Source organism: Micromesistius poutassou (genome assembly GCF_964030765.1).
Source record: "Micromesistius poutassou genome assembly, chromosome: 23".
Taxonomy (NCBI): Eukaryota; Metazoa; Chordata; class Actinopteri; order Gadiformes; family Gadidae; genus Micromesistius; species Micromesistius poutassou.
This window is the reverse complement of record NC_140293.1, coordinates 10,244,945-10,268,445: the sequence shown is the minus strand read 5'-3', so window position 1 is coordinate 10,268,445 and position 23,501 is coordinate 10,244,945. Positions and strand designations below refer to the sequence as shown.

Sequence of the window (23,501 nt, the reverse complement as noted above, 5' to 3'; positions counted from 1 at the left end):
AATAGAGGGCGCTAGGGCGTCGCCCCTCCGTGAAATATTCACTCGAATATATCTGCCAACTTTGAATAAACTATTATACATACGAAATAAATCAACAAAAATATCCTTGTTTTATCCTTGTTTAATTATGTGATAGACCGTACTTGCAACTGCCAGCAACCATTTAAATGTCAATGATTTGGGCTACGCTAGTTATTGGTCATTTGAAATAAAGCCCTCCTTCAGGTCAGGGGCGCTGGCCAAGTTGAAGTCAACGTAAGCTCGCAAACTTTTTGCTGTCTATCAAGCAGAGGCGGCTTTTCATTGGCGCAAAAAAAAAAATGCCATCGGGGCGCACCAGTGTGTGCCCCAGGCCAATGGTATGGCTTTTCTGTTTTTTTTATCACCACACAATTGGACAATTCAGCGAATCAATCAAATAGGCTACCTCCCTCAGCAACACTCACGCAACACAACTACAGCAGAAGAGATGGATCGCTAACTACTAGCGAGTTGTAAAAGCACTTTCCACCCATTTCAGTGGAGGAATTGGACTCCCCAAGCAATGTTATACTTAAAAGGAGCAAGTAAGTTACATATTAATTTAGTCTTTCGGCCTGTAGCATATAAACTATATAAAGCAACTGTGCCATATTTCTAACTGCATTTGAAATAGCCATTGAGACACAAAAATGGACGCTATAGGACAGGGATCATGATTTGCCTCAATATCATTATAACAACAATGGGTAAGCTTGTAAGCTTGCCCAGGCCCTGCAAGTCAGGATGTAGGCTATTAATCTGAATGAATAGTAGGTAATAGGTAATAGGTAGTGGCCATCTCCAAAATGCACCAGAATACAGTAAATCAAATCTACCAAATTCATTTTTTTCTATTACTGTGCCCCACCAACAATTTTTATCACCAGCCGCCACTGTTCTGCACCATAACATATCGCATGATAAAATTGTGGTGATTTTCATAATGCTCCCATTAGATCAAACATATATTATTCTAAAGGAGGCTGCTCTTGCTCATGGTCAGAGAAGAAATCTCACTCTCATCTTCTCCACAAATCCTATTGCATGCCAAAAGCCTCTTTAAGGCTTTTATAAGCATCCTTCTTGCTAATTGCTGTCCATGCAGTGGGAATATCTGCAGGCTCTGCATTATGAGATTCAGCAAAGTCCTTGTTGAACCTGACCATCACATATTTCCAGTAATCAGATGCTGTATAGCTGTTATCTGCAGGAATTACCCAATCCTCATAATAAGTTTTGTATTTTTTGAAAGGATGAAGCTTCCACACAGAGGGTGTGCAAATAGAAGATAGAAGTTTCTTTGAGTCTTCATGTCTGTATCCTCCTAACCCCTGTGGCCTATGTATTTCAACATGATGAGCGGTGTGACACACTGCCCCTGCGTCACATGGTGCGCTGCAGAATGGGCACCGTTTACCACATCCACCTAACTTAGCTGTAAGGTTGTCTAGTGGCTTTGGCCCGAGTCTGTCTAGTTTTGCTTTGACTTCAGTCTCTTTTTGTTTTTTCTGCAGAGCTTGTTCCATTTCCTTCACTGATTTTTTAAGAAAGTCTGCAAACCTTTCTGCTGTGGCTTCTTTCAAAAGCGCCATGCAAGTACTGAGAGCATCCTGGGACACTACCAATTTATCACTAAGCTCCCTGCAAATATCTTGAACAAACTCTTTTTGGGTCGCTCCTTTGTTCACTTGGGCCTTTTGAATAGCATTGTCAATACATCTGATACATTGTTTTAGATGTTCATCCTCTAACTTCAAAAGTTTAGTCCCATCTGAAAAGTGTTTCTCAATTTGCTCCTGAATCCATTCCCTAATGAATTTATCATATGAACTGATGTACTCTTTGAAGTGGCAAAACTTGTCTTTTGAAAGCAAGTCTTTTAGGACAGAATATTTGAAAGACATGCGCGTGCTGAATGCAAATGACCAATTCATTACATTGACAACTTCTGGAACCAAGGAAACACTAATAAAGGTCTCTACTGCAGGCTGGAGGCAACGATTAACAAATTCCTCAGCTTTCATCCTGCTCCCTTGCGTGATACAGGTCTTTAAAATCATCAAAAAACCTATCTTTATCTCGATTGACACACCCGATTGGGTCATTTTCTGTTATGAAATCCTGGTGCATTCTTTCAAAGTTTCTGGCTGCATGACTACAAATGTGTAATTTTAAACTCACTACATATTGGGTCTCTGTTTTCACATCTTCAAGTTTCGCATCAATGTGCTGCAAAATCTCCTGAATGTAATTGTCATGGTAATCTGTTTTCTCCTGCCTTTTAACAGATACAAGTCTTTTGCAACTTGCTATAATTTCGTCAGCCTTTGCTTGTAACTCTGCTTCATAAGTCCAATTAAAAATTTTTGTCAACTTGCTACATTTCACTTTGAAATCCTCATGTCCATGATCTTTAAGTGATACATTAACTATCTGATTGGCATTACTACCCATTGAGGCTACATGAGTTCTCAGTTGAAAATGAACCTTACCATAGATACAGTCAGTTGTGTGCACTATGTTGTCACGGAGAGGTTCTGCAGCTTTCTCCCACATCTGGTCAAAATCCTTTTTCAGCTCTTCATCTGATTGCTTGATTTTTCTTTTACGGCCTTCCTCTAGCAATCTAAGCACTTCTCCCTCCAAACGTTTTGTGGTGTTTTCCTTGACTTCCTCAACTTTTGCCATTCCCTCTTTATTTGTAGTCGCTATATCTACTTGCGCTTGAAACGACCTTTCCAATGCTTTTCTTAGGGATTTTGCACTGAGTATGAAGTCTTCTCTGTATTTCTCGACTAGGTTGACATGACATCCTTCTTTTTTGAAATATTCATTTACATTGTCAATAAGTTTTTTTTCCCATTTAGTTAGCTCTGAGCAGGCTTTAGTATTCAATTCCCTGACAAGTTCTCTGATGTTGGATGCCTCGGATTTGCCAGCAGCTGTTCCCAAATTTGAAATCTGTGTTTTTGCACTTGTTTCCAATGAGTACATGTGCCTTTTGAATTCCCATTCCCATTTGTTGAATTCTGTGCATAGTTTCATGTACTCATCAGCCACCAGGCTATTTCTAAAGTTGAATATGAAATTTTCATGTTTTACGGCATTCCATAGGTTTGATGTCCACTTCAGAAATTCATCCACGTTAAAAGCAGGTGACTTGTAATCTTTCAACATTTGGATAATGTTCATTTTCAGTTCATGAACTGCTTCACTGTAACCTAAATTAACTGGTGCCATTGGTGGGTTTCCATGCCATAGGCCAGGAATGTATGCATTGCCAGTGTCTAGATCGTATTCCATTACATCCATGAAGCTTTTGTTTTCCTCTTTTTTCTCAACTTTGGCAGCTGCCTGTGTCATCTCATTCAACTGTTCTAACAGCACGGTTCTGTCCCTTAAGTTACTGTCATGGGCTGACACATCCGATATGTTCTGATGAACAAACTGACATTTTGTTTTTTTGCTGACTTCTTTCATCCTGAGAAAGGCATGTACTACGATTTGTAGGATGTCTTTCATGTCTGTCATGTTCCCCATTGCTACGTTTACTATTGTGATGTCACTTAACCCCACAACAATAGTTGCAAGCTCCCTGTCATGCTCATAGCTATCGTCTAATTGTGCTAGCTCTAGCGATTTCAGGCCTTTGGTGTCAATGATGATCACAAAATCACAGTTAATTTCTTTTGAGTACTCTTTGTTCACTCTGATGAGCAACATGAAAGCCCCTCTAGTGCATCGACCACTGCTGACTGCAAACTGCACTCCAAACATGGTGTTGAGAAGAGTGGACTTTCCTGTGCTCTGAATACCAAGAACTGTGACAACTCTTATCTTGCTCTCTGGATCTACCAATTCCTTCAGCCCAGAAAAGACATCCTTCACCCATGACAAAGGAATGCTTAATGCTTCACCTTCCACAAGCTCCAGTGGAAATCCATCAATGAGTAATTGGGCACACAACTTGGGCAAATGCTTGAATTGTTGACGGAACAAATTGGTTTCAGGAAGGGAGACTGTAGATTCGTAGATTTGACACATTTCTCTAAAGTAGTTCTCAATGCCTAAAGAGCTGTTAGAAAGTTGTTGATCAATGGCTTTCAGTGCTTCTTTGCTCGAATCCTTACTTTGGAGTTTATACTGCTCCCTGAGGTTTGATAAATGTTCTCGGGACAAGTTGTCAAGTTTAATTTGCATCCATTTAAAAAAATAAGCCTGTTCAACAGGTGGACATGAGATTGCATTTATGAAGCTGATAATATCATTTGAAATGGCCAAATCCCTCTGCTCATTCCGGAGTATTTTTTTCTTATCTTTTAGGGCACATTTGTAATTTTCTATTTCTTCATTCCCAAGTTTTGTAAGCCTACATTCCTCCTTCTCTAAATGGGTCAGTTCTTTCCATATTAAGCCCTGCCGAGGAAGTTCTTTCTCTTTGTACTGTGCAGTGTTTTTTATTTTTGAGGTGATGGCTTCTGCATTTTTCTCAGCGTTCTGACAGTCTGAGGCTTGCTCATCAACCATTATTCCAAGCTTAATAGCAATTTCAGCCATTTGCTCTATGCTCTTTTTTTTCTCTGTTTTTTGAACAACATTTGTTACAATATCTTGTAGGGTTTTGACAAAGTCGGCGTTGTTGACATTATTTTGTTTAAGAATGATGTTGGTCTTTGTCAATTTTAATTCTTCCAGTACTTTTTTGCACCTGTTGGGGTTGAAATTCTTGCTATTCACATTGATTATCAAGAAAATCTCAGTTTCGTCTTGTTTTTTGAGTAGTTCGTATCGGTTGTCAAAATTGTCAAGAAACACAAAAACTGCAGCAGACGTTTTGCATAAAAATGAAAATTGCAATTCACACAGGGAAATGTCCCCTCTGAGATTAGCTACAGCTACTGGTTCATTGAAAATATCAATGTTGTTGTTACCACAGGGAAGATACCAACTAGTTTCCACCAGTCCATCTGCAATTTCCCTTGGAACATTACCACATTCCATGTTATGGTGAACAAAAGTGTTGTGGTATTGTTGGGGATTGCTCAGGAATATATTCAGAATCTCTGACTTCGATAAAGAACCTTCACCCAGTCTCACAAAGGACACCATCGGAAGTTCAGGGACAACAATTGATTTTTCAATAAAGCTTTTGGTGTTTGAGAGTGCCTGAGTTCTGTACTTTTTAACAATGCCTCTCAAAGCCCAAAGCATGAGCGTGTGCTTCTGTGTGCCACAATCAGGAAGCAGTAGAGGCAACCCAAACTGACACATGGACATTTTGACTGCCATTTCCTGCTGAAGGAGCCCATTAGAGCACAGAAAGAGAGCAGTGATTATGTCTAATGGGTTCAGGTCTTCACCTGACTTTTTAGGGCACAACATGGTGTCAAGATCTAAATCAGCATTGCCATGAGGATCATCCTGCTCTGGCTCACTGCCTGCAGAACATTTCACATTCCTAGCAGTCGCATTGACCATCATTAACTTCTTGAGAAAGCACCGAGGGAGATCTGAAAGACATTTAGCTGCCTCCTCTGTGACGGCCTTCTTGTCAATCTGTAGGACACTGCTTAGTGAGAGCTTCTGCTTGTAGTTCTCTATTAAGCCAAGCTTTTCTAGAAAACCCTCCAGTTCAGGTTCTGTGGATATAATAGTTGTAACCATTATTGTCCATTAATTTTTAATAATAATAGTATATAGTAATAATAGTAATAGTAATAATCATCATCATCATCTTTAAACATTTGCAGTGTTATTTTGATGGAATTTGTGATATGTCATTAATATCCTTTACGTTATTTTAGGTAATTTTATGTGGTTTATTTTTGATTATTTACTATTATGAATGTTTTTTATTAAGGCCCCCAGTAATAGTACTAGTGTGTGTAGCTATCTTATATTGCCAGTAAATAGGAATATAATAGTAGCTTAAAGTAGAGGGGAGAGTATGATAACAATAAACAAAAAGAGTAGTATGAAACTTGTATGAAGAGGTTTTAGTAGCTTATAAGAATAACTCACCTGTGTGGGCAGATGTCAAGGCAGGCTGGCTGAGTCCTCCGCTTTTCAGCTGTGTTTTAATTTGGAAGTCATACTTGAGCCCTGGCTTCAGATCGGTGAATGTCACACTGTCTGAATCTGTTGTCTGCTCTCGGTGTGTCTCTGAATCACGGAAGCAGGTCACAACGTAGCCCCCAACCTCACCAGCAGGTGTTTCCCTTGTAAGAGACACCGTTCTACTGCTGACATGGGAAACTTGGACATTTTCTGGAGGAATAGCCTCTGTAAAAGATGAAAAACAAACAAGCATATTCATGTAGCATGCAACCTTCTGGTTGTATCAGTGTTTGACTTTAAGAGGGGGGTTGATCTCATGTTATGAAGCATGTTTATCAGTGTAGACAGATACAGATGCTGATTTGTATGTTTTCCCTCAGTAATCCTAATGATACTAAAAGTGTATTGTGTCCCAGGCAAAAGGTCCCAGATGTCTATTTTGCAGGAATCACTGATGTGGAAAGTCTGTGACTTGATTTGACAATAGACAAGTTGAGTAGACAAGATGTCAATAAGATTCCACTTGCTGTTCGGTTGTAGCCCAGCCAAGAGTAATGATGTGAGTGCCAGCATGGTGAAATCTATTGATCCAAAAGTACATTTTATATGGTTTATTTCTGTTTATGTACTATTATGAATGTTGTTTATTAAGGCCCCAAATAATTGTGCTAGTGTGTGTGTATCTTAAATTGCCAGTAGATAGGAATAGGATTAGAGATGTTCCAATACGATTATTTTCTTCCCGATACCGATTCCAATTCCTGAACTTGAGTATCGGCGGATACCGAGTATATACGATACAGCATCTAGCATTGTAACAACTAATAGCACTTGTTCTTATTGAAGGGTTCTCTTACGATGACAGCAATGTATAGTCGGTTCACTTACTGTCGGCAAAATTTACTTTCAGAACTAGATTATTTATTTTCATAATCTATAATTATAATAATTAATTTGTATTCTTGTAGTTAAGCATCCATGTTTTTCCGACTTGGTAACTTGAACGCACATAGGTGGGAGATGACGTGTTTCCCATTCCGACTTTCCACCTCTGACCTTTAACAAACGCAGCATAACACCCCACGTGTTTGTGATGTTCGTTGCCTGTGTAGTAAACAGTGTTGGGAGTAACGCGTTACAAAAGTAATGCATTACTGTAATGCATTACTTTTTGCTGTAACGCGGTAATGTAAGGCATTACAAAAAAAAAATTGGTAATATTTTACTCGGTATAAATCTCAGTAACGTGCGTTACAATGCATTTTAAACCCAAAATGAATTGACAGTTCGCAAGCCCCGCGCTCCTTTCCTCTCCTCTGATTTCCTCTCTGGAGCCGTCGCCATAGCGAAATGCAAGCTTGACGGACCTTACCACTCTTGTGATTGGACAGCGCGAACGGTCAATTGGTGTGTTGTTTTTATTGAGAATGAGGCGCTGTCGTCACGGCACAGAGCCCCGCCCCTTCCCGCCATGTTGGAAGGTACGCCCCTGAGAGTGCAGCTGAGCTTTGCGTTATTGTTGACACGGTAGCTGCTAGCAGAGGAGGTTGATGCAACTCTGTACTGTTTTAACAATTCCTGGAAATAACTGCTGCGTTAAAAACTGCTTCAATGCCTCACACGATCGTCGAGGAAACCATAAGAACAGTGGGCTACAGTTTGTCAGGTTCCCTAAATGGACAACGCACTGAAGGCTGCCCCACACTACGATTTTTGAGTCGGATGTACACCACACACATAAAGAGAATCTCTGCCGATTTGTTGCTCTCCGATCGTAAATACAAAGACATGAGATTCGAACACAAGACGGAACACCACACACTATAGGACAATCTTGTCCGATAATTGCCCGCTGCAGGGCCGTGGAGGTAGAACTAGAGCAACTCGCGTCAACAGTGAAAATGGATCAGCGTCTTTTGACAGCAGTGGTTTCCGCGGTGCTTATGCTTACATAATATCAGAGAATATCCGCGTCAGTTCGGCCGCGGCGCAATTAATAAATAAAGATCATAAACATCATACTGTAATAATGCTGTACAAGTGTTCTGAGACACGGCTGCGAACCGGCAACTTTATAAAAAAGTAGTGCCAGTTTGGTTCCGTGCCGCTGCCGTATCCAGTGGAATAGCCTACATTGACTATAATGGTTTCTAATGTCTTCGGCGAACGTTTTTATTGCCGTGCCGCTTCCGTGACGGTTCTGGTGGAAATTGCCCTTCACTCAACATTCCGAAAATATCTATCATGTTGGATATGTTGCGTATTTCCTCATCTGTCTCTATGCCGCTCTGACAACGTTGCCCCTGGCAACCGATAGCCGTGGATGCCATCATGGCGGACGGGCTCAAACCCCTCCCCTCCCCAAAAATCACGTGACTCCTCATTCTCAATAGCGTCAAATGTTTTATCTGCTGACAAAACACAATACCTGTTGGTTTTGAGTTCACTCATTGTTCAGGGAAACACATTGTTAATGACATTGACGGATTGTGAATTTTGTAATTGACTCAAATTGTATATTTATTATTAAATAACAACAACAACAGTTTTGACTCTTCAAATAAAGTGACCATATCACTTTATTTGAAGAGTCAAAACTGTTGTCTTGGCTTTGTTTTGTTCATAGTAGTAATGCTCATGTCATGATAAATCTGGTTAGGTCAAAACTACAGGAATATACATTTTAAATATCAATATACTGTACAGTAGTAGGCTCTAGCTCTATTGATTTCAATATGAATACCTAAAGTTACAGTATTTCTATTATAAAATATATTGCACCATGAGCCATAACTGCGACCATTATATTGTACTTTTGTTGGCCTTAAGCCTAGCTCAGTCATTAATGCCGTACCACATCACCTCCTGATGTGTAATGACCTGCATAACACAAGAAGATCTATTTAACACCAAATCCATATTTCCTTTTATTTTGGCGAAAGTAATGTAAAAGTAGTGTAATGCCTTACAATTCAAAGACAATAATATTGTAATGTAACTAGTTATTTTGAAATGACAGTAACAAGTAATAAATAATGCATTACACTTTTGAAGTAACTTGCCCAACACTGGTAGTAAATGAGCTAGTCATGTGATGGCATCGGATTGGCGCATAAACTTGCATACTCGCTGATACCCGATACTGCGTTTTAGGCAGTATTGGAGGAATTTCCGATACTGGTATCAGTATCAGAACAACTCTAAAATGAATATGAGTTTGTAGGAGAGGGGAGAGTCTGATAACAATCAGCAAAAAGAGTAGTATGTCCCTTAAATGAAAAGGTTTTAGTAGCTTATAAGAATAACTCACCTGTGTGGGCAGATGTTAAGGCAGGCTGGCTGAGTCCTCCGCTTTTCAGCTGTGTTTTAATATGGAAGTCATACTTGAGCCCTGGCTTCAGATGGGAGAATGTCACACTGTCTGAATCTGTTGTCTGCTCTCCGTGTGTCTCTGAATCACGGAAACAGGTCGCAACATAGCCCTCCACCTCACCAGCAGGTGTTTCCCATGTAAGAGACACCGTACTACTGCTGACATGGGAAACGTGGACATTTCCTGGAGGAATGGCCTCTGCAAAAGATGAAAAACAAACAAGCATATTCATGTAGCATTCTGGTTGTATCAGTGTTTGACTTTAAGAGGGGGATTGATCTCATGCTATGAAGCATGGTTACCAGTGCAGGCCGATACAGATGCTGATTTGTATGTTTTCCCTCAGTAATCCTGATGATACTAAAAGTGTATTGCGTCCCAGGCAAAAGGTCCCCGATGTCTACTGTTGTCTGTGACTTTATTTTGCAGCAGTATACAAGATGATAATAAGATTCCACTTGCTGTTCAGTTGGAGCCCAGCCAAGAGTAATGATGTTAGTGCCAGCATGATGAACCTCTTTATTGATCCAAAAGTTATTTTATATGGTTTATTTCTGTTTATGTACTATTATGAATGTTGTTTATTAACCCATTTATGCCTAAAACGCCTGCTAAAACACCTGCTTAAATCCTATGCTATTCTGGGAAAAAGATCCTCATTTCCTGAGGGTTTTCTGAGAAAATAGTAAGAATTGTCAACGTCTACATAAACCTTAATATCTAAGCCTCTGGAGCACCTAGAAAGATGAAATAAGAAGCATTGTAAAGGTAAGAACCACATGTTTTATTAAAACATGCTCCCTGAGCACAACTATAACAGGAAAAAATTGTAAACATTCTCAAAACAAGATAAATAAGAAAAACAGTAAAAACAATGATATAAAATACAAATAATAAAAATTTCAGGCATCAAAACATTATGAGGGAGGGGTGGGGAGGGTTGGGGAGGTGGGGGGAGGGGTGTGGAGGGATGGGGAAAGTCCTGAGGTGGAACTTGACTCCCTAACAACGTGGTGCATAAAGCACTCGCGGTGCAGAGGGACATTGCACTGCTTGCACCCCATCAGTGTTGACCCTGGACGCACGCTGGTGCCACTGTGCTTTAGAGAACACTCCCTGCAGGTCTTCCTTTTCGTAAAGATCTGGGCCAGATCATGGTCCGCAGAAGCAGCTGTTGGGGTGGTGGGGAGCACACAGGGAGCACTTCTTGCGGTCACAGGGATGATCAGCTCCTGGGACAGATCCTCCAGCCAGTCCTTGTAGCCAGTCCTTCTGTACTTCCACTCAGGTCCTCCCACAGACCTGGCAGCAACAAAGGCATTGTAGCCCGCAACACTGAGGAAGTAGAAGAACAGCCTCCTCCACCACTTCGTAGACCGGTGGTGTATCTGATAGTAGCCCACCATCTGGTCCAGTAAATCGACCCCCTTCATGTGTTGCTGATAATCAGCAAGACATGCTGGCACCTGAACATTAGTCTGGCGTTGCCCACCGGTTCTCCTCTTCACTGACCCATGAGCTGTCGGGTCATGAAAGTTGGACAGGACCATGACCGTTTTGGTGTCCTGCCAGACGCAGAAGGTGAGGTCATCCTGCTGTGCCACATTGAATGCATGTTTGTTTAGACCAGCCTTCTTAGTCAGCTCCTTGTTTTTAGGGAGGTCCTTCCTCCCGGCACGCACCGTGCCGCACGCTTGGACACCCCTGTGATGCAGATCCAGCAACAACTTCACGCTAGTGTAGAAGTTGTCCATGTAAACACACAGGTTTGAATCGAAATACGGTGTAGCCAGGTCTGACACAATCCGGTGAGCCAGGCCTGTCTCAGTCTTGCCTGCAATGGCCCCTGTGTACACTTGGAAATTGTTCACGTAGCCTGTTTTGCTCTCTGCCATGACCCACACCTTTATCCCCCACTTCACTGGCTTCATGGGGAGGTACTGCCGGAAGGCAAGGCGTCCCTTGTATTTCACCATGGACTCATCCACGCTCACATACCCATTGACCTCATAGAGGGCCTGGAACTGAAGCAAGAGGAGGTCCATGAACCGCCGGATCTTCCACAGCTTATCGGATTTATCCAAGGCAGGGTCCAAGTTATCTTGTAGATGGAGATATCTGAAAATGCATATGACAAAGAATTTGAGCCTGACATTTATTTCCATCATTGTGTTTATTTGTATTATTATGTATTGTTATTTATAGTATTTATATTTATTCATAATTGTATTACTATTTATTACGCTATTTATTCATTATTCCATTATTGTATTTATTCATTATCAACCATCATCACCATTAGTAATTGCTATAGCACCACTATCATTACTGGCCATTCCGTTATCTAAGAGAAGAGAGAGAAAAGAGTATGGAACTCGGAAGAGAGCACAAGAAAACAAAACATTAATAATTACCTCCAGATCATGTCGAAACGGTCCCTCGACATTGCCCTGGGGACACTCGTTTGGTACAGCCACTTTGTCTGCCTCCAGTAATCCCGACGTGCTGGTAGCTTTAAAATGCCAAAGCAAAGACACAGCCCGAGGAATGTTCTCATCTCTGTTTTCGAGACCGGGGTCCACTTTGAGGTCGTGGGGGTCTGAGCTCGTACCTGTTCCGCGTACCGATTCGTCTCGGTCACTAACGTGTCCCACAGCTCATCGGTAAAGATTAGTGAAAAAACGTCGAGTGGGCTTGCATCCAAGGGGATCGGTTGTTTCACCCCCGGTGTACGAGTGAATGGCTTTGTATGCCGACGTAGGTAATTATCGGTTCTCCAGTCCACCTGGAATCCCCGAAACTCATCCTCCTCCTCCTCTTCTTCGGTGTCCAAAAAATCGCACTGCTGTGCCCGTTCTAGTGGATCATTTGGCACAAACTCATTCTCCTCCTCCTCCTCAGACTCAAATCCCTCGAAATTTAGATCGATATCACTGCCATCGCTATCAAAAACATGCATGTCCATCGCTACTCGCTACTTCCTGCTCGCTAAAAACAACAGAAAAGCATGTGTATATTTGATTGATTTACGTGATTTTCAGCCAATCAAAGTGCATTTTGGTGGTCACGAGATCTTTACCAAAGCCTTAAGACCCACCCCATGTGTATTTTAACCAACCAAAGTGAGTTATTTGCTGCATTCGTCATGAAAACAATCACGTGTACAAAATGCTGCGCCACGCAGCAGCCGGCAGCAGAGCCAATGCTGCGTTGCGCAGCTCCCGGCGGGAGGGGCAATGTTGCGTCACGCAGCATCCGGCGCCAATGGGTTAAGGCACATAGTTATTGTGCTAGTGTGTGTAGCTATCTTAAATTGCCAGTAGATAGGAATAGAATTAGAGATGTTCCGATACCATTTTTTTTCATCCCGATTCCGAATCCTGAACTTCGGCCATTACCGAGCATATACCGATATAGCATCTAGCATTGTAACTACTAATAGCATTTGTTCTCATTGAAAGGTTCTCTTACGATGAGAGCAATGTATAGTCGGTTCACTTAATGTCGATAATTTATTCTCAGAACTAGATCATTTACATTTATAATCGATAATTATGATAATTCATTTGTAGTCAAGCATCCATGCATCCATGTTTTTCTGACTTGGTAACTTGAACGCACATAGGTGGGAGATGACGTGTTTCCCATTCCGACTTTCCACCTCTGACCTTTAACAAACGCAGCATAACACCCCACGTGTTTGTGATGTTCTTTGCCTGTGTAGTAAATGAACTAGTCATGTGATGGCAATACTGAATTTTAGGCAGTATCGGAGGAATTTCCGATACTGGTATCGGTATCAGAACAACTCTAAAAAGAATATGAGTTTAAAGGAGAGAGGAGAGTCTGATAACAATCAGCAAAAAGAGTAGTATGAAACTTGTATGAAAAGGTTTTAGTAGCTTATAAGAATAACTCACCTGTGTGGGCAGATGTCAAGGCAGGCTGGCTGAGTCCTCCGCTTTTCAGCTGTGTTTGAATTTGGAAGTCATACTTGAGCCCTGGCTTCAGATCGGAGAATGTCACACATTCTGAATCTGTTGTCTTCTTTCCGTGTGTCTCTGAATCACAGAAACAGGTCACAACATAGCCCCCCACCTCACCAGCAGGTGTTTCCCATGTAAGAGACACCGTACTACTGCTGACATGGGAAACTTGGACATTTCCTGGAGGAATGGCCTCTGTAAAAGATGAAAAACAAACAAGCATATTCATGTAGCATGCTACCTTCTGGTTGTATCAGTTTTGACTATAAGAGGGGTTTGATCTCATGTTATGAAGCATGTTTACTCGTGCTGCAGAATGACAGGCCTATAGATGCTGCTTTGCTATGCTTTCTTTCGCCAATCCTTATGATGACTAAAGGTTTACTCTTTCGATGGAAGGAACATGTGTTATCAGTAAAACAAAACGTAAAAGTAAGCTTGTGTCTATACACTTGACAAAATCATAGCATGTTATGTGCTTTTCACCTTACCGTTAAGAAGATCATCGGGTTGATGTTCTCTACTGGAATGGCCTGATCCCTCAGAAAGTGAATCAGAAGCATCGGGGAGGTCCTTCAGTTGAAACAAGAGCGAACAAAAATAAACAAATTATTTCATTAATACACAGGATCAGATGTTATAATCCCTTGTGCCAAAATCCAAGGAAAACACATATTCAGAGGCCCCTGTCCAAACCAACCTTACAAGCACGCTGGCTACCAAACTACCAACCAAAGGTGAAAAGAAAAGAAAAATAAATAAATAAATACAATACAATATACCTATCCTATCCTATGGCTATCATAGCCTAAAAACAGCAATGCCACCTTCAACAGACCCAGGCTCCGTTTAAGTGCAAGCTCCAGGTAGTGACAATGCCCCCTGACCAATCCAACCTTATAAGCACATTGGCTACTAAGCTACCAACCAAAGGTGAAAAACACACGGCAACTAGCCCAACTAACAGCAGTAAATACAGCAGTATGCAGTAAGCAGAATATCATTGGGGTTATCAAGTGGGCACCCTCTTTCACAGATGTTTCGTTAAGTTAGGCCCACGACACCTCCTGAAGGCTTAACAATGAAACCAGCGTCCTGGATTCACCCCCCTCAATGCTGCCACCACATTGCCACATTTAATGCATCTAAACACTCTCTTGCATCGTACCCCTAGCCCTACCACTAACCCTGACCAAACAAACACGTTAGCACAATAGCACACGTTAGCACATCTAGCTTACCTTAGCTTGGTAACCCCAGGAAGTATGTTTTCTCCTTACCCACAGCCATTCACTTGCTCGTTCTGCTGCCACGGACATGCTACTAACCGCCTGCCTCAGACTTCGTCCACAAATACCCAGTTCAGTCAGCAAGCTAATAGCAGATCTAGCCATGAACCCCCGTGCACCGACTTCAATAGGTCTTAGTCGTGTAGACCAGCCTCGCTGTGCTGCCTCTCCAGCCATCTCAGCATACTTTGCTTTCTTAAGCTCATTGGCTACTTCAACTCTGTCTTCCCAAGGAACTGTAAGCTCAATAAAATAAACAATCTTCTCTGAGTCTGACCACAATAGCGTGTGTGGCATATGAACATTAAAAAATAACTGACTGACTACCTTTTAGGGCCAGGCACATATTGTCCAAATATCTATCATATCGAAAAATGCTTCTGGCGTCTTATCCGTAATTTTTTTTAATGTCAAAGGTGTATGAGTGTATGTATGAAATTAACAACAAAGAATATATCAGTGACCAATTCATACATGATGAAAACGGCTTTCTGAATAAACTGGTGGGTAAATGTTGCGTTAACACAACCAACTTTTGTGTGTTATGACTTAAGAGTTTGTATGGAAGGCCATAAGTACAAATAAATGCAGCAAAAATTCACATGTGAACACGTCAGGTCTCATTTTGGCACGTTAACATGCAACTGGCCTGCCACAGCCAACGGGTTGCTCCATTCTTATTAAAAACTTGTGGAAGTCTGTTTTTTTTTTTTGCCGAAATAGTTTAGTTTAATAAATATTTGACTTCTGACAATTGCCCTTTGTTAAATAATTTACCAATGTAATACTAAAAAAGGCCCATTTTATATTTACTTTTACTATTTAATCTTTTGTTTCAGTTAAATGTTGTTTTTTACAATTTTAACATCAAGACATTATTGCCAAAGGTAAAAACAAGTACACATGTGACACATCAACCAAACCTCTCCAATAGTGTCTTCTTTGTCATAAAAAAGGCCAATAGAGCGTAACAGCGACTGACTGTTTTAAGGCTGGAACCAAGCCAATTATCTGTCAAGTTAGTTGTGACTATAAAAATATTGATTCAGGCCAAAAAAATATCTGGAAAACGGAAAGAAAGCCAAAGGTATGAAACAGTGTACATTATTTTGTGAACGATTGAAGGAAGTAACCATACACCATTGCAAACTTTTTTCTGACGGCTTCCAACCCGCTTCTTGCATATTATAACCTTTGTCATTATTGTAGTGTTTATATTGTTAATGTTTGTGTGTGTGTGTTTCATAAAGTGTATTGCTGTCATCGACATGGTACGTTTCCTGACTGCAATCACTTCCCGCGCGTCCCTCAATGCCGGTTCTACCGGTTCCCAACGAGTGTAGTTGCTAAGACACAGTGGATGGTTATATAAAGTTATTACACGGCTCTTCTCAATGCTCTGGAACGCTTCGTTCACTTGCATGGGCCTTCCCGACTTCCGGTGGTGAATTATTTTTCAATAATGACCGTTACTAAGCATATAATGACCGCTGTCAAGGAAAGTGGAGTGATTCACGTCTTTCGTATCACTCCGCAAGTAGTATGGTAACTTAAGTGACGTCAACGTCAACGGCGGACTATTTCTCTGCTGATCAACACTACCAATGGTAATTGTAGAATGACACAGCGTGTAAAGTTATTTTTTCGTTTTTGAAAGTAACGTGTAATAAGCGGGATAATGTATAGAACGTCGCCAGTCATTATCTAAAACAAGCCCCTTCAGGGCGAAGCAAGACTGTTGCCCTGTCTGGGCTTATTTCCCAATAATGACCGGCGTTCTATACATTATCCCTTACGTAATCGAGCGGAACAGTGATCGCCCCCTTTTGGAACGGCTGTGGAAGTAAATTTCCCATTTATTTTCTTCATTGACTTTTCAGAAAATCGTTAGATAGTTTTAAGACTGGAATCAAGCCAATTATGCCGTTCCACCACTTCTTCGAGCATGACTTTATTTTAATTTAAAAAAATGCTTGAATTGAATGTTATTTTTTTACAGTTGTAATATTAAGACGTTATTGCCAATGGTAAAAACATGTACAAACATCAAGCAAACCTCTCCAATAGTGTTTTTTTCTTTGCCATAAAAAAGGCTAATCCCCCCCAGTTTGTTTACCATCATCATCACGCTGACACTACTAGCCCGCGTGTGCGTAAAACAAATTTGAAAACTAACAGCAGCTCGTCCTCGATACAGTAAACCAAGGTAAGGGATGTTGAATGATGAGCAATGGCAAAGATATGAGGCCCCCTCCATCTTGGAGCTACTCCGGCCTGTAATTAGCTGTACATACTCGACTGAATACGTTTGGTGTGAATTAGTTGGCGGATCCTGTGTTGTGCTATTGTTATCAATTGGCATGATTTGTGTGGTTATATGAAGCAATGCCGCACACATTATAAATGTTGATAATTTGTTTAAAAAGGTCAATGTACTAGAACTGCCTAGAACTGCTATAGAGACAAACAATTTCTCACTTGAAGGCGGCTGCTGTTGAAGTTTAAAACCTATTGGCTCTGCCCAGTGCTACTCCGGATCTGCCTTAACCAATCGCTAACGTTTGGTCGTGACGTATTTCATGCTTAGCAAACTCCTTCACCAATAACGGAGCCAGCTGGAAAATTCAACTTTTCCCGAATCCCGTGGGAAGAAGCGCCACAACATCTTGACCACCAACAAAAAAAAAATCTGGCTTTAATTTATCTATATTCGGAAGTTTCCACAACAGACCGAATAGCTTTCTCCATGGTCTTCCTGCTGCTTCCTGGTATTCGTTTGACTACAACTGAAACTCGCGCACGACCTGTACGCCACTGTTCTCAGGCCGCACCTCCTGTTTGCTGATTGGAGGGACAAACTTGAGGGAAATCGTTCGAACATACAGCACTCCCAGACCTGTACTGAAGTGAAATGAAAATTGAGCGGAAGTACGGAGGCGGGCGGAACCAGGCTAAATGTACAATGTTTCTGTAATGATATGAGTCCCAACCACTAGGTGGCGGCACCTGTACCTATTTGCATAGTAACTATAACTACCAGGATCAGATGTATTAGAAGACAATGCAAAGCCATGCTTGAGTAACGTACTCACAGAGTTTATTAAATAAAGCCATCTTTTTAGTTCAGTTTCTGCTTAATGTAGTAACATTACAGTTTCAAGTGAGCAAGTATTTAACTTTTGTGACTTCTTTAAAATAGCGTTTCCCCCACTCAAAAAATCCCCTGCAGTCAGATATATTTGTGTCGCATTAAAACTTGTTGGGATTGTTTTGAGTTTTACTGAATAGTAAATTGTTTCCTAGCTATGCCTGTTGTCATATTACAGAATAAGTTGAAACTTAATTGGCTGATTTTCTGACGTAGATATCATGGGCGTCAGTTTGGTTTGAAATGTGCTAGGGACAGAGACGCATTCAAAAGTGCATTTTCAGAAGTGCTGGGTACAATGAGGATGCAATCTTTTTTTTCTCTTTAGTGCAGGTAATGAAAGGTTCTGAAAGACGGCATACCCATGTAGCTTACTAATGATTAAAATGTATACATAAAACTGATGTCTGACACGTTTTATGAAGAAAGTGTTTCCAAAAAGCATTGGACATAGGCTATGACCCACTATGTTGTGCTCCATGTACCAATGTTGACAACGTGACATGACATGACTAAGCTACCAACACAAACAAAGAGGAGCTAGGAAAGGAAATTAACTATGTGTTTAAGTTGTGAAGGGGCAAACGTGTGGCTACACACAGCACTACAAATGTCGAAAAAGATTGAAAAAGCAAAAAATAAATGAACGCTGTATCACATCATGAGGTGGCTGTTCTCAATTCACAACACGCATCCATCCAATCTACATCAGGCATTCTGACCAAAACTCATGTACTCCCCACCACAATTATTCCACTAATTACTCCACTATCGTCATCTCCACTATACCAACACTGTACGAACGCAAACCATGGATAAGTTAGGCTACTTGGTGGCTATGGCTAACATCAATTGCAAGAGTTGAAACGGCCGACCACTTGAGTGCAAAAAAAACACAAAACACCTCACCACAGCACCAGCAAATCTTAAGCAATAAATATCGCATCTTACCTTTATTTATGTGGCAGTGGTCTGCAGATGCATCCCGTGGTGTAGCCTACCACATCCATTTAGTTCAACAGGTTATCGCTCTGATACTGTCCATGGTACTACCGACCTGCTCTGGTGCTTTTTACCTATGTATTCAGGCTAAAATGACTTGATTGTCTGATGCCTCATCATTGCATCCCAGCCAAAGAGTATCGGTATTAATACCTCATTCATTGTCCAAGCCAGGCTGGCAGCTCATACAAAAATAAGTAAGGGATAATGTATAGAATGCCGGTCATTATCGGAAAAATAAGCGCAGACAGGGCGCGAAGCGAAGGTGTCTTGCCCTGAAGGGGCTTGCTCTAGATAATGACCGGCGACGTTCTATACGTTGATCAACAGAGAAATAGTCCGCCAAAGACGTTGACGTTGCTTAGCAACCAAATACGCTGGGGTTGATAAATTACCGGACTACTTGCGGAGTGATACGAGAGACGTGAATCAGAGCCACTTTCCTTGACAGCGGTCATTATATGCAACGGTCAATTATCGAAAAAGAATTCACCGCTGGAAGTCGGGAAGGACCATGCAAGTGAACAGCGCATTCCACAGCATTGAGAAGAGCCGTGTAATAATCTATAATAATTAAACTCAAGTTTTTTGTCTTTTTAAGTGGTGGGTACAAAATGAATCTTGACGAAAACTGGTGGGTACTCGTCAGCGTAATTGACGCCTATGGTAGATATGACTAGTTTGAAAAACATCTGAAGAAATCATCGTGGTGAAGTTAGTTTTAAGTTGGATATTCGACGGATATTCAGTCCGGTTCCAGCCGGACTGAAAATAAAAAGACTTCAACTTCACTGTTACACATTTGTGACTTTAGTGTACACATGCAACATAAATATTTACGACTTCAACTTTACTGTTACACATTTGTGACTTTAGTGTACGCATGCTCAAGACTTTTGCTACAATAATACCTTCATATAAACTGGACAAATAAGACACACTTTATGGCATATATTTAAAATTAATAATAATATTCAGGAATTATCTTCTTCTTTTTTTTTCAATAGCTTCCATGTCATGTGACCCAGTGACTCCTGAAAAGACTCCTTCCATTTAATTTCCTTTCCCTTCCATTTTTATTCTTTCAACACAATGAATGTGTTGAATCTGCCCGTCCTAAATATACCTTTGCCACCTGCCACTTGACCACGCCCACCTCACCTGTTGGTGGGGGGCGGAGCCTATACATTTTTTGAAGAATAAGAAAATACACCAAATTGTGTTGCATCAAACCCTGCTCTTATTCATCACCCATACCACTGTCTTCTGACCGAGACACTGCCTGCTCGCCAAACCTCACTCCACCGGAACCACTATTTACATCAACCTACCTACAGTTCCTACAACTCTAAATCTTTTTTTCCCATAGCTTCTATGTCATGTGACCCAGTGACTCCAAACCAGTATCCAATTCCATTACTAAACTGGACAAAGACACACAACTTTTTATGGTATTTTAGTGCTACTAGTAATACAATTGGATACTGGTTTGGAGTCACTGGGTCACATGTGTCAGTTTGTGTCCAGTTTTCCGTCACGCTGCTGTTCCTGCAGTGGTGACTGAAGACCAGTAGCTCCGTTCATCCGATGTAACGTTCTTTTTTCCCGGCCACGCTGCGTACCGAAGCAGTTGCATTGCGTTTCAGGCAATGCATGCATTGATTTATCCAATGCATGTGTGTGTGTGCAGTATTTTCTTCAGGAAATCCATTTTCTAGTTTTAATATGAGATTGTAAGCACTAAATCTAATCGCCTTTGTATTTTAAGTAAGTTTCCCACAAGATTGTGTATTTCTACTGTGTGTGTGTGTGTGTGTGTGTGTGTGTGTGTGTGTGTGTGTGTGTGTGTGTGTGTATCAGAGATGGAAATTAACTTTTTTGCCCACCAGCCACTCATCTTTTTTACCAGCCACTTTTTATACGCTATATTCTTTTTGATATATGCATACATTTTAAACAATATAATAGTAACAATAGATAAGAAGTGTTTTTCATACACATCATTTTTTCCATCAGAAGAATCTGAAAGTAGTAGTAGAAGCTGAAATAGTAGAAGTAGTTGAAATAGTAGTAGTAGCTGAATTAGTAATACTAATAGCTGAAGTAGAAGTAACTGAAGTAGTAGTAGCTGAAGAAGTAGTAATAGCTGAAATAATAGTACTAATAGCTGAAGTAGAAGTAACTGAAGTAATAGTAGCTGAATTTGTATTACTAATAGTATTAGTAATGGTATTCTCTTTAAGAGAATAGCGGAGCCGGTGCGTGATTAAAAGTAGCACAATAGGGCTGGAAAAACAGCCCAATCTGGCAACCCTGTCTGAAAGTCCTCAAAAAGTAGCTCAATCTGGCAACACTGCTGAACGTCCTCAAAAGGTAGCCCAATCTGGCAACACTGTCTGATCCTCAAAAAGCAGCCCAATCTGGCAACACTGCTGAACGTCCCCTCGCTCGAGCGTCAACGTGAAGTCAACTGAAAAGGACTCTGTTAAACTGTGAAACATAAATATAAAATATAAATAAATATAAATGCTATCGAAATTTCTTTTGATATTATGGGATATACAAGTCTGTATATTTGTGACATGTTTTGAACGAAGGTAAACTATTGAGAATTGACTTAGTTAGGCCTACGATGTGTAACTGTCAGAGATCAATGTGTAATCGATGTGTAACTGTGAGATCAAGAGAACCCGAAACTTAAACTGTGATTCTGAATAAACATAAATGCTATCGAAATTTAGTTTGGATATTATTGAATATACAAGTCTGTAGATAAGTGACATTTTTGAATGAAGGTTAACGGTTGAAAAGTGAATGAATTAGTTACGACGTCAGTGGTAGTGGACAGTGGAAGGTCCGCCGGTTACAATGGGACGAATGGTAGAATATGACGTTTTGAAACTAAAACGGCGAAGAAGGGGGCCGTATGACGAATGTATTAAATATGCAAATTTTATCGGCCCTGACTGGAAAGTATTACCCGACACAGTGGCGGGTGAAGTGACTCAATTCACCCGCCACCATACAAATCCACCCGCAAATGGCGTGTGGCGGGTGTTAATTTCCATCCCTGGTGTGTATACTGCTCCACTGCTATTGGGGAGAGTGGAGGAGGCTTTTATTCTGAAAATTCTCCATTGAGAATAAAAGAGGTGGTATAGGGAGGAGGCTTTTATTCTGTAAGTAAATGAGAATAAATGAGGTGGAGGGTGGAGCAGGCTTTTATTCTGAAAGGTATGTGATCTTACCCCTCCTATTGGCCAGGGCCCCAATCTGTTCATATTGCTGCCGGTGCTTCTGGGCCTCCTCAGCTGGCTTGGCAGGCTGGTTACTGTGTCACACACATACACTAAGAAGAGGGGTTTGATCTCATGTTATGAAGGAAGTTTACTCGTGCTGCAGAATGACAGGCCTATAGATGCTGCTTTGCTTTGCTTTCTTTCACCAATCCTTATGATGACTAAACGTTTACTCTGTCGATGGAAGGAATATCAGTAAAACAAAACGTAAAAGTAAGCTTGTGTCTATACACTTGACAGAATCATAGCATGTTATGTGCTTTTCACCTTACCGTTAAGAAGATCATCGGGTTGATGTTCTACTTTCTCAGAAAGTGAATCAGAAGCATCGGGGAGGTCCTTCAGTTGAAACAAGAGCGAACAAAAATAATCAAATTAATATAATCCAAAAAAACAATTACTTTGTGTGGCATATGAACATTAAAAAATAACTGACTCTGACTACCTTTTAGGGCCAGGCACATATTGTCCAAATATCTATCATGGGGTTAGGGTCTGGGGGGCGCTCCACAGCGTGCGACCCAGCAGTCTACCTCGCCATCTGAAAACGTGTTTTTAACGTGTTTTAATGTGCTTTTAAAGCAATCTATGTAGTTTCTGTCCCGTGTGAATGCGATTATTGCCAGGATCCCAGCCATGCAGATCGTTTTTCGAGTTTTAAATCTTTTTTTGCTACTTTTTGTGGCGACACTACTCTCAGCACCTTCCGCCTGTCAGGAATCAGGTGGAACAGGTGGACGCGGAGTGCTGGGATATGGACGAGAGTTTCTTCTCTCACTCCAGACCTCCACAGCGGGATCGGTCCCGGTCAGCTTACCTAAGGAGCTATGCAAACCGGCCACAAAGACTCGTAAAAGGGGGAGAAGAGGTGGACTACGCCGGAGACTTAAGAGGCTTGGGTTAGACAACCGCCGCCGGCTTCCTCCGCTTCCCACCATACTGTTGTCAAATGTGCAGTCTATCCGGAATAAGATAGATGAGCTGGACGCATGGGCTAAATACAAAAAGGAGATAAGAGAAGCATGTCTCCTTGCCTTCACGGAATCATGGCTCACCGAGTCGGACCGGGATGAGGACCTGACCATAAGCGGATTCGGCAAACCAATTCGACTGGATCGATCCTCGGAAACCACCGGAAAAAGCCGAGGAGGAGGAGTGTGCTTCTATGTTAACGAGAGGTATTGTAATGCCGTCAAAGTCAGGGAAAGGATATGCACCGCTGACTTGGAACTGTTGACGATCTCCATCCGTCCCTTCTACTTGCCACGGGAGTTCCAACAATTGTTTTATACACTTGTATATATTCATCCACGAGCTAAGGCGTCT

General features: G+C 41.2%; 1 protein-coding gene across 1 annotated transcript in view; it reads right to left on the bottom strand.

The window, feature by feature from the left end:
- Positions 1 to 1,058: 1,058 nt before the first annotated feature.
- The window catches only part of LOC311368797 (interferon-induced very large GTPase 1-like), a gene marked incomplete at its 3' end in the record, with an annotated part of 32,025 nt that continues 9,582 nt past the window's right edge, over positions 1,059 to 23,501 (bottom strand). The window contains 7 exon segments of the mRNA XM_084487566.1: positions 1,059 to 2,043; positions 2,045 to 5,660; positions 6,043 to 6,303; positions 13,372 to 13,632; positions 13,929 to 14,010; positions 22,125 to 22,225; positions 22,448 to 22,514. Coding sequence (XP_084343692.1) covers positions 1,059 to 2,043; positions 2,045 to 5,660; positions 6,043 to 6,303; positions 13,372 to 13,632; positions 13,929 to 14,010; positions 22,125 to 22,225; positions 22,448 to 22,514 — 5,373 coding nt within the window.